This window comes from Triticum aestivum, chromosome 7B (genome assembly GCF_018294505.1).
Source record: "Triticum aestivum cultivar Chinese Spring chromosome 7B, IWGSC CS RefSeq v2.1, whole genome shotgun sequence".
NCBI lineage: Eukaryota > Viridiplantae > Streptophyta > Magnoliopsida > Poales > Poaceae > Triticum > Triticum aestivum.
In genome coordinates this window covers 164,938,932-164,951,139 of record NC_057813.1, presented here as the reverse complement: position 1 = coordinate 164,951,139, position 12,208 = coordinate 164,938,932, and the positions used below count along the sequence as shown (strand labels likewise).

General features: G+C 44.3%; 1 protein-coding gene across 2 annotated transcripts; it reads right to left on the bottom strand.

Moving 5' to 3' along the window:
* Positions 1–458: 458 nt before the first annotated feature.
* On the bottom strand, positions 459–2,642 carry LOC123162312 (U-box domain-containing protein 41). Of its 2 annotated transcripts, XM_044580106.1 has the most exons (2): positions 947–2,642; positions 459–572 (listed from the first exon to the last, which is right to left on the bottom strand). In XM_044580106.1, the coding sequence occupies exons 1-2, from the start codon at positions 2,480–2,482 to the stop codon at positions 474–476; spliced, it is 1,635 nt and encodes a 544-aa protein (XP_044436041.1). In that variant the 5' UTR covers positions 2,483–2,642; the 3' UTR covers positions 459–473. The 2 variants fall into 2 exon arrangements, with proteins under 2 accessions (XP_044436041.1, XP_044436040.1); XM_044580105.1 differs by lacking the exon at positions 459–572 and having other exon boundaries at positions 716–2,638.
* Between the last annotated feature and the right edge of the window lie 9,566 nt (positions 2,643–12,208).

Genomic DNA, 12,208 nt, shown 5'->3' with positions numbered 1-12,208 from the left:
TGCGCACCAAAGGCTGGAATAGGTAGATCCAACCCAGAGATGAGTTCATGAATAATCTTCCTTGTATCTGCAAAGAAGATGACTAGCCCTAAAGATCTTGATATGTTTTCTTTATTCTTTTTAGGGATATCTATACTACTTGTTTGATCTAGACCAAAGGCCTTTTTATGAAAAACTTATGAACAAAGTAGAGCATAAACATATACGACATCTCCAATGATCTTAAAGCACCCCGCCTCGGGGTTCCCACTTATGCACTTGTCCGCTCGTGCTTACCAAGGCCAGAGCAGGTGTATCTAACACAAAGATGAGATCGTGAATAATCTACTTGTATCTGCAAAGATGATGATCAGCCCTAGAGATCTCGATATATTTTCCTCATTTTTTAGGGATATTTGTTGATTTGAGCTAGATCTAAGTCTTTTATTGTAAATAAACATATGAACAAAGTAGAGCACAAACATATGCATCACCTATATTGATGTGAAGGCACCCTGTCTTTGGGGTTCCCACTTATGCGCCTGTCTGGGTAGAGCAGGTATATCCAACGCATAGATGGGTTCATGAATAATCTTCTTCTATCCGCAAAAAAGATGATCAGCCCTAGAGATCTAGGTATATTTTCTTTATATTTTATTAGGATATCTGTACCGATGGTTTGATCTAGATCTAAAGCCTTTTCAGGGAAAAATATATATAAACAAAGTGGAGCACAAACATATGCGCCAGATTCCACTGCACAATTGTCTTTAATTTCACATCCATTCAAAATTACAGACCAAGCAGGTAAAATGGAGCACTGCATGAATCCACTGCAATGATGACAACACAGCAACACCCAGCTCAAGAACTAAAGCTAATCGATACATACTGATCGCCAGTGGTGTGAACTTGACAGCTTCGAGGCAGGAGGAGCTCCCCAGCTCGCGGCGCGCCGGCGGCGGACCGGCAGGGACGACGCCATGGTGCCGCTGTCATCGTCGTTGCGTTCGCTGTTGCTGAAATCATGAAGACCTCCGCCGTTGATGTCGCCCAGGCCCAGCATTGCTCGCAGAGCCTTCCGCGCCATGTCCTTGTGAACGCCCGGGTCCGCTTGCTCGGCGATGAGGATGAGCGGCCGGTCGGCGCCGGCCGCTCTGGCAAGCCCACGGAACCGCGGGCTCCCCTTGCTCATGTCGTACAATGCCGCGACGCAGCATTCTTGAAGCTCCGACCTGTGTGCGTCGTTGGAAAGGATGACGGAGAACGTCGCCACGGCGCCGGCGTCCATGAGCGCTGTCCGGCCCTCAGCGCAGGCGGCGACGTTGCAGATCACCATGAGGGCCAGCCTGCGGATGGGCAACGGCTCGTTGGAATCGGAGGAGATGGAGAGCAGGTTCTTGGCGGCGCCCGGGGCGCGCGCGAGCTTAGACTGGTTAACGGCGGCGAGGGAGAGGTGGAGCAGAGCCATCCCGGCATCGCGGCGCGCTCGCGGGGCCTGGTCGCCGGCGGTAAGGAGTGCCAGAAGAGGAGGCAAGGCGCCGAGCACGCCGATGGCGGCGCGGTTGCCCTCGTGCAGGGCCAGGCCGAACAGAGCGCCTGCCGCGTGCTCGCACGCCTCCGGGGCTGCAGCACCCAAGCTGGCAACCTCGACCAGCGCCGGCACGGCGCCCGCGCGGACGATGGGCACCCTGTTCTCAGGCTCGAGGGAGAGGTTGGCCAGAGCAGCGGTGGCGTCGGCGCGCGCCGCGGCGGAGTGACGCGCGGACAGCAGCACGCGACGGAGCGCAGCGAGCAGCTGCGGCACGCATAGCGCCCGCCTCCTCGGCGCGCTTTCCCGCGTCGCCCGTCGCAGCGCCGCCATCGCTGACTCCACCTCCCACTCGTCTCCGCCGCCCACAGCCTTCACTGATAACTGGCCCACTTCCTCCTCCCCCTCACCAACCCGCAACGACTTTGTTTCCTTCGCGCACGCCATGTCCAGCTGCTCCACCGCCGTTATCTCTGACGACGACCGGGAGGACGACGACGACGTCGACGCAGCGGACGCCCTGGAGGAGCAGGAAAGGTTAGAAGACGACCTGCCCGGGGGCCGCGGAGTTGGAACCGCGCGTAGCACGGCCTCCCGTGCCGCATCGGCGGAAGGGGCCTCAGGCGGCGCGCGTCCGGACCGCGCGCTCCAAGTCCGGATGGCCGCTCCGAGCGCGTCGTTGGGTATGGGAACCACCCCACCCGATGCCGGCGAGTCTCCCTCCACGCCAGGTGGAGAGACGGAAAGCTCCGCGCAGGCCTGGATGCAGGCGCGCTCGTACGTCCGCCCCGACGGCAGGATCACCGGGTCGGACATGGGCGCGCCCAGTATCGGGCACAGGAACTCCCGTGGCACGTCCTCCTCCTTGTCCACCGGGGACAGGGTTGCAGGGAGGGACGGCGTCGTCGGCGGCGGCGGCGGCCTGGAGTGGAAGGGCAGAAGCTTCCAGCGCCATGCGCGCGCGGCACCCATGCTTAATTATCAGCTCGGCAGCTGCAAGCACAGCAGCGGCCGCTTTGGTGCTTTTGGTGCAATAATGGACGGTGGCTCACCTTTGCTTTGGCTGTCTGGAGCCGTGCTCGCCGTCCTTTTCGGGCGTTCAAGTATTGCGGCTCGGGGACATTGCGAGGTGACTTAGCCTGGAAGGGATCGGCGATTAGGTACTGACATGTCGCCTATGGATCTGCATCTCAAACAGAGTCAGGATAGATACTTGGCAAGAATGTTCTTGAACATTCTTATCGTTCTTTTACATGGAAAACGCACCAGTAGTACATCCCAAAATAAATGTCTTAAAATAAAGTTAATACAAAGTTAAGACACATATTCTGAGACTGAAGGAGTATTATTGATGGCGTTGATAAAATCACGGAGACTTACGTCTTGTCTGAAAACGAGTTTGATACGAAAAATCAATCCAATAAAAAGATTGCCCTATTGCCAGAAGAGAAAATCAAGTGATACCAAAGATCCAATGCCGACTTCATTTTGGAGGGAGAGTAATACACAATACTTTCAAATGGTTGCCAATAGACGACATAAAAAAAGTGTATTTTTAGTCTCCGAAAAGATGAAAGGCAGATTCAAGTACACATGAAGCTTAAAAGCTATCTTATCAAGTACTACAAATCACTGTTAGGGGTCTAACGACCCGAGTTCAATTCCTAAAAGTGACAGGTGTGGCACGAGGGTTTTCCCCCGTTTATTGAGGATCAAACTTGATGTGTAGTGGAATCAGTCATCAAGAAATATCTTAATACTCATCTTATATACCTAAGAGAGTCATCCCCACTAACTTATTTATCTCAACATGTAAGCATGCCACCTCATCATATCCAGAGATAAGAACCGAGGGGAAAATGAAGCTCTCTCAACGCTCAGGGACTTCTAGCCGTCGGATCGTTTTTTGATGCGATTTAGGCTGTCAGATCAAGCCACTGGAGGAGCTGGGCCATCGGATCGAGACCCGGCGTTGTAGCAGTGAATAGTGGTAGAAAACTCATGCCACCATGTGTAAAATCGGTGCACCAAGGGTATAGTCGTCATTTCACCTATGGGTATATAAAATCCAGCAGCTCCTGTAGAACCCTAGCCGCCTCCTCATCCGCGCGTCCTTCCCTTTCCCCTTCCCAGCCGCTCGACCGCCGCCCTGCCCGTCCCCAGGGTCCCTCACGGCCGCCGCCTCCTCCTCCGCGACGCCCGCTCTCGCGGGGCCTCCTCTCCCCGTGCGAACACTGCCGCCGCCGCCACCATCGATTCCTCTTGGGCATGGCCGTCTCCGGTGCCGCCATCAATAGACGGGACTCCACCTCGCCCCAGTCTACCGATGCCCCACCCTAGACGCTGGTCTACACCCCCGCTTGCACCGACACATATAACCCTAAAGAGTAGGCCGTGGGGGAGGAAGGAGAAGAGGTCATAGGGGAGGAAGAAGAGGAGGACATGGAAGCCACGTGGGAGGAAGAAAATGCCCCCCTCATTCCCAAAGTTGGTCTTCGCATCAACTGCCCTCGCTCCACCTTTGCTTCCAGTGACCATGTCGGCCACAATCTAGTTGGGTGAGCTTCTTTTCCTGTTATGTTCTTGTACCATTTGGTGGCGTCGCTCCCTTCCCGTCTCAGGAAAGGAGTCAAGTACTGGCTAGGTTTTTGTAGAGGTTATTGGTTTGTTCTTGTGGAGTAGATTCTCAGGTCTAGCTAGGTTCCAAACAAATTTTGGGTCAGTCATGTTATGTTGGTACCTTGATGTCCTGGAGATTTGGATCTAGCTAGGTTTTTACATAGTATGTATTTGTGATAGTTGACCACAACGAGACACTTGAAAGTAAATCTAATTCTAAGAGAATGTGTTGTACAACATGGCATGCGTCTGCAATTAACAAGAATGAAACTCCGACCAGGCTATATAGTTTTGGCCATTTTCTTTTTTGCATAACTAATTTCCTATGACATTGTCCGTACTGTTTTTTAAGTAGTATTAGGACTGTACATTTCCCTATTCTCTCTTCCCTGCCAAAAATAGAATAAATTTAGGCGAGGACTCCCTCTACTACGCCGGCCTCCGCCGCTGCGCCGCCGACCCCTACCACCCCGCCTCCAACCCAGCTGGTGTCATCCAGCTCGACCTCGCTGAGAACCACGTAAGTGCCTCTCCCTCCATTCTTGTTATGTTTTGTTCTCAAAACCTTTCATTTTTTGTTCTAGAAATCAGTATCAATAGCCTGACATAGCTGGTGCTGATGATTGTGCAGCTATCCCTAGATTTAGTGAGGGAATGGATGGAGGAGCCCAAGGAGAGGGACCTCACCATCAGCGGGGTCGCCACGTACCAGCCATATGACGGGATACTTGCCTTGAAGATGGTAAGCCTGACGGAACCAGCCCCTGATCCTGATTCGGGTTCCTTCCATCCCATCCATAAAAAGATATCCAATTCTGTTAACTCTGGCAATGTCAAAAAAGTGCTGCCAGAATCTTCCTTCTTTTGATTCCATCGACAGAAACAATCAGTTTAACAATTCATTAGTGTTTGATTCCCCGCAAAAAGAAAAAAAGTGTTTGATTATCATTAAGGTTTCTGCAATCTACAGTGGTTGGTTCGAACTTGTTTGGTCCATTGAGCATCATGATAATTAGTTCGATAAATATAATTGAGAATTAACTTATTTATGTCCATTGAACAATATGATAATTAGTCTGCGTCACATTGATAAATATATTTATGTCTTTAGTTTTTGTCTTTCAACTATGCTATATTTGGCATTAGTAGTACCACTGCTCCGATTTGGTAGTGTGGGCCTAAGCGGTTAGCCACAGTCTTGGATCATCTCAGTCGAAGAACAGTGTCAGTCAATTATTGAACCTACAAATAATCGTAGCAATTCCACCAGAATTTTTTCTGGTTAAGCTTGGAATGAGGTATGATTGTTGACATGATGTTGCGCGATTTGCTTCCTTTCCTCTTTTGAATTTTTGTGTCCATCTACATGCTATCTGCATCCAACTGACATGTGCCAAAGAGTCACTATATCACGTCTATTTGTTCTTGGTTGTCATTTTTAGGTTTTGTTGCTGCAATGATGCCATCTGTCAACTATTAACTTCCGAGACATTGTCATTTTGATCAGCTCATTCCTGAAACAACAATTGATTTTCTGCCATGTTGTGATTAGGAAGGAGCAAGAGGAAGGAGAACCTCGATGTGCTCGGTCTCTCTCAGGTTCCTCTCTCTCTCACACACGCACGCACGCACACACACACCCACAGTTCTGGTCCTTTTTGCTGAGCTCATTCCTAAATTTTGTTGAACAGATCGCCTCTTAGGACTCGATTGTGATCTATATCAGGTCTGCACTTCTATAGCTATTGCTGGTGTATCCTTATGTTAGCTAAAACTAATACACATGGATAGCTTCATATAGGTACATACATAGTTTCTTATGTATCACATGAGGAGAATAATTGCTTCGTAAAACTATCTAGGTTGCTGTGAATGCACTACTAGCATAGAAACATATGATCTTTGATAAATATGATTATGCAGTTTCTTAAGTACTCACTAATGCCAACCCTTGGTGGGATATTATTTGTCATCTTAACATATAGTATTTGTATACGATTATGTGCACCTTCATTGTAAGACTCTCATATTCCCATTTGTTTCGATATGTGTGTAAATCCCGATAAGCATGCTTTTGATGGGAACCTTATCTTTTCACCTTGCGTTCGTCCTGGAGCATTTATCAAAGTCATGTGATGAATTGTCCTTTTTTTAATAAAATGTATATCATTTATAGAAGTGTATATGCAATTCCGTACCGTTGTCAGCCACCTTCTAAATGTTGTTATCGTATGGGTGATCTATTTATCCAACTACATGAACCTATACATGTTATCCTAAGATAATGAGAAATTATGATACCATCTTAAACTCTGTATTTCCAGACTTTGTAGGAAATACGCAATTTGAGCCCATGAAATTTGCATGATGATATTAGCTTATTATCACTTACAGTCTCTGTAGGAAATACTATTATATTCTATTACAGTTCTGGAACAATGATGACGAGACCTTACTATGAGCTGCAACTTTATCTATAAGCTTGCTTTCCCATAGTGTTGACGAATCTTTTCAAGCATTATGAGTTCAGGCTATGGAGGAGCTCAGAAACATATCCTGCTGGTAACGAAAAGATGTCATAATTCCCTTTTCTTACACTATTTCTTTCATCTTAGGAGTCCATTGTTTCATAAGCTGCCATTTGTTTTATATGCAATATTATCTTCATTTTCATACTTAACCCATGACACGATGTGCAATTTGTATCAGACGGATTCTTTTTTGCGTTCTACATCTTCTAAAAAAGCATAGTGAACGGTGTCTAGACCAATGAATTTTCTGTTGGACAAACATGCCACCCCCCCTCTGGGGCACTCTACTTGATGTATACTCAAATTCAATAAGAAAATTTATTTGATGTCAGATAAAAAAGATATTCGTGTTTTATTTTTGTATACTTCTGTTAGGAGCACTTTCGTTAACCTTTTTCCTTTCTAATGGATGCTTTCATTTTTAGTGGACCGATCAAATGAAAGCTACAAAGGGTTGATTGGTTTTGCATGTTTTCCCTTAGTTATTTACTTGTTGCAATGTCGTGTTCGTATGAGAGGGTACGCCAAAAGTAAATGGAATAGGCTAATGCATTGTTCTTTGAGCCCAAAAGTGACTCTCTATAGGTGAATCCTATGATGGGTTAGAAGCCTGCTAATTAAATTATCCGTGTAATAAAGCATGCTCTACCCTAATTCCTACCTGGATTGTGTCATGATTGATTACTATGTATAAAAGAGAGAATAAAAAACTGCTTGCCTAGACACACCAGATCCCAGCTTTTTTTTGTAGTATTCGGTGTTTGTTTCCATTGCTAAGTTTTGGAACATTTTATTTCACATAGAGCTTACTCCTTTGATTTCTAACAAGATGTATTAGCATTAGCAAAACCATAGCCAACTGTTTTGCTGTCTGATGACATAACTAATCTCTTGCCATACTTTATGTATTTTCATACATTGCTTCCGTTTCTGGAAGTCATTTGGTACAAGACCTCTACTATTATATCCTTTCTTGCCATACTTTCTGTATTTCCGTACATCGCTTCCCTTTCTGGAAGTCATTTGGTACAAGACCTCTACTATGATATCCTTTCTTTTTAATTTTGATGCAAGTTTCTCATTTCACAGAAGAACACAATGGAGCATCTTTCTGCTCATTTCACAGAAGAACACATAAGAGTGATGCCTCAATCAAGGTAGATCTAAGGATAGAACCCTAGGTGGTTACCATCGATGGTGCTGGCAGCAAGCTCCTGGGTGACTATTTCATGATGACCATTACTGGTTTCCTTCATGGCTATTGTAAAATGGTGCTTCATATGTCATGTTTCTATATCTGAAAAAGGTCCGGGGCTCATGTTTTATGTTTTAACAGTTCTGCCATGCGTTATTATTTGTACACTTGCACACTAGCTTGGTATTTGCCTACTGGTTGGGCAGGAATTGTACTAAATCTCTCTTGGTGCTAGATGTTTGATACCTTGCCTCTTCAAAATAAAACTAATATGTCATGCTAGAATCTATGTGTAGTTTCCTAGGATTCATGGGAGTATTTAGGGTTTAAGTAGATTCGGATACATTGTATAAAAATGTTGATCAAATCTTGGTGCCCTCTTCCTTTTATCTGATAATGTTGTGAAATTGGGAATTGACAACTCAATGTGCCTCGCAAGATACAACCGCGGTTACGAGAAGGAGGACAGGCTGAAGCAACACCATTGGCGGTTGCATCGTCACGCTCCTCATCATCGAAAAGATGTCACTCTCGAGTCATCTTCGTATCACCTCCAGGTATACCAGATGCTTCTAATGTTCTACCTACCCCTTCCTCTATGGTCAATTGTTCACTAGGTTGTCCCATGGGAGAACTGATACCATTACTTCATTCAACTGTGTGTGCAATGATAGTCTGATTAGTTTTACAAATGAACATTTGTCTTATAAGGGCATAGCCTGCCAATGAGCTGAAGCAAAGGCTAATTTCATTTTTCATTTCATCCTTCCTGTTTGTTGGGTAACTCTGCTTTTAGAAACAAACCAAACCCGTTATGACTACTAAATTAAATATATATGTTTGGTTTGTTCCAAGAAAATGCATAAGAGGAATTTAATGGTTCTTATATTTGCACAACTACAGTAACATTGTCACAAAGCAGGCACATAAGTCTAAACTTAATGGTTTCATTTAGTTTTGGTCTTCAAATTGGCATTAAGTGCTTGGAATTGAATCTGAGGGCAAGTATCGTCACACAATGCAAAGTTTAGTTTTGAAATGGTAAGAACATATGATTCGTTCTTTCCCTCTTGACAGGTCAAATACATAATTTTACCCAAATTCATGTAAATAGACAGTTGTGTCTTATAGATCTACTATACCTCCATTGCAGGTGTGGCTGATTAACAAACAAATTCATGGCCATTAGTCAGGTGATTATTGTACCTCTCTCTTTTGTAACAACATGATTATGTATCAATGTTACAATGAGACTTTACTATACCCATTATGTCAGTAGAACGTTCTCTTAGGAGATTGTTTTATTTGTTCTGTTTGAGATATACTAAAGGATGTGTACCTATGAAAAGAAAATACACTTCCAAGTTTTGTATGTAGTAGTTGGTGTATGTCTCAAGTGCAGCTTATAATGCTCCTACTCTTAGTACTTGCTCTCTCATGTTTATGCTCTTAGCACTGAATTTTGTGTCAAGTGATTAGCTTTGGTGGTTTCATGAACACATTGAACTTGATGCAGCCTTACAATCCCATGACCATGTTGAACTTGAAGATGTCTTGCTTCACATACAAATGAATGTTTCTTCTTTCTCTTGAACCGGAAATTTCATTGTAATACTTGCGCAAATTATGATACCTACTAATTTTTTTAAAGGTGCTCCCTACTAACTTGATCATTACCTATTTTTCCACATTGATGGTACAGGCACCCCGCACACATGGAGAAGGGGTCATGGCAGCGCTGGATCCGGTGGCCAACCGTCGCCTGTCCTCTTTTCCATGCAATCCATGCTGCTCTACTCCGGCCAGGTTCACCCCCCTCTCTCCCCCTCTCTGTCTCCCTCTCTCTCTGACCGCTGCTACATCCATCATTTTGGCTTACAGGTCTCTGGAGTCATGGAGCTTAACGAGGTCTCCGACCAGTTTGCCACATAACTTGTAGTCCAGGTCATTGACATATTCGTGTTCTAGGTCACAGAAACAAAATTTAGAGTTAATTTGCATGACTCAAAATATTTTGGCTCAACAATTTCCTGCATTATATATCTTTTTGTGCTTAGTTCTTTTTGTGAATTCTACAATTTGTAGCTTTGAGCTAAACTGACGCTCGTTTTTAGTGAAGTTACATTCGTGGATGTTTTCAAACCGATATTATTTTCAAGTTCAGGTTTTCAGTTGGCTTTATCAAAATTAGAATATGCCTATTTTGAAGCTTCACTGCTTAAACCATTTGTTTTTATGAAATAATATTCAGGTAATTTAAAATTATTTTCATGTTGATTGCATTTTGTTATAGGAACACGAAAGAAACTAAAGTTTGATCATGGAAAGGCCCATCTTAAAGTTATTTATTTGTACTAACAAAGTTTTAGTGACCATAATTGAATAACATATGTTAAACCTTGAATACTACTAACTTAGCATTACATGCTTGACCAAAATGTTGGACCGGCACCTTCGCGCCAAGGCGCGATCCCGATCTAGTAATTATGAATGGGATAAGGCCCACCTCAACATGGAATCTTGCATGTGAAAAATGTTTTCCATTCAATTATTCTACTTATATTCAACAAATATTTTACAACTATACATAATCAAATATAATAATTCATATGTATTTTTAATTTTAGTTCCCAGGTTATGGGCCAAAAATTTCATCAATCAATTGCCGCAACAACATGCGGGGTATCCTCTAGTTTAAAAAAATTATGAGGACCATGTTTATCTTGGTAGTCATACTAAAATGGTTGTATGCATCCCTAGTTAGCACAGGACCATGTTTATGTTGGTACTCATACTGAAATGGTTATATGCATCCCTAGTTGGCGCAGAGGCCGGGAAGTTAAAATCTCTCCCATTTTTAAGCAAAGAGAGCCTTGGCTCAGTGGTTGGGCATGCAGTTCTGCAGCCTAACAACCCGAATTCAATACCTAGAATTGATAGGTGATGCACAGGGGTTCTCCCCCATTTATTAAGGATCAAGCTTGGTGTGTGGTGGAACCACTCATGAAGAAATATCTTGATACATATTTAAAAAATTCCGAGGATCATGTTTATCTTGGTACTCAAACTAAAATGGTTGCATGCATCCCTAGTTGGCGTAGAGGCCGGGAAGTGAAAACCTCTCCCATTTTAAGAGGTACACACTGATACGTCTCCAAGATATCTATAATTTATGAAGTATTCATGCCATGGTTAAAACAATCTATATGGTTTTGGTATGATTTGAATGGATCTAACCCGGGTTGAAGCTTGATACGTCTCCAACGTATCTATAATTTTTGATTGTTCCATGCTATTATATTACCCATTTTGGATGTTTATGGGCTTTACTTTACACTTTTATATCATTTTTGGGACTAACCTACTAACCGGAGGCCCAGCCCAAATTGCTGTTTTTTGGCCTATTTCAGTGTTTCGAAGAAAAGGAATATCGAACGGAGTCCAAATGGAATGAAACCTTCGGGAGCGATCTTTTTGGAACAAACATGATCCATGGGACTTGGAGTGGACGTCAAGTGACAAGCGAGGCGGCCATGTGGGTGCCCGGCGTGCCCCCTACAGGTTGGCGCGCCCCCACCCTTGTGGGCCCCTCGAGCGTCCACCGACCTACTTCTTACTCCTATATATACCCACGTACCCCGAGAACATCAGAATAGACCACGAAAACCTATTTCCACCACCGCAACCTTCTGTATCCGCGAGATCCCATCTTGGAGCCTTCGCCGGCGCTCCGCCAGAGGGGGAATTAACCACAGAGGGCCTCTACATCATCTCCAAGGCCCTTCCGATGAGTTGTGAGTAGTTTACTACAGACCTTCGGGTCCATACTTATTAGCTAAATGACTTCTTCTCTCTCTTTGAATCTCAATACAAAGTTCTCCTCGATATTCTTGGATCTATTCGATGTAACTCTTTTTGTGGTGTGTTTGTCAAGATCCGATGAATTGTGGGTTTATGATCAAGTTTATCTATGAGAAATATTTGAATCTCCTTTGAATTCTTTTATGTGTGATTAAGTTATCTTTGCAAGTCTCTTCGAATTATCAGTTTGGTTTGGCCTACTAGATTGATCTTTCTTGCAATGGGAGAAGTGCTTAGATTTGGGTTCAATCTTGCGGTGTCCTTTCCCAGTGACAGCAGGGGCAGCAAGGCACGTATTGTATTGTTGCCATCGAGGATAAAAATATGGGGTTTATATCATTTTGCATGAGTTTATCCCTGTATATCATGTCATCTTTCTTAATGCGTTACTCTGTTCTTTATGAACTTAATACTCTAGATGCATGCTGGATAGCGGTCGATGTGTGGAGTAATAGTAGTAGATGCAGGCAGGAGTCGGTCTACTTGTCACGG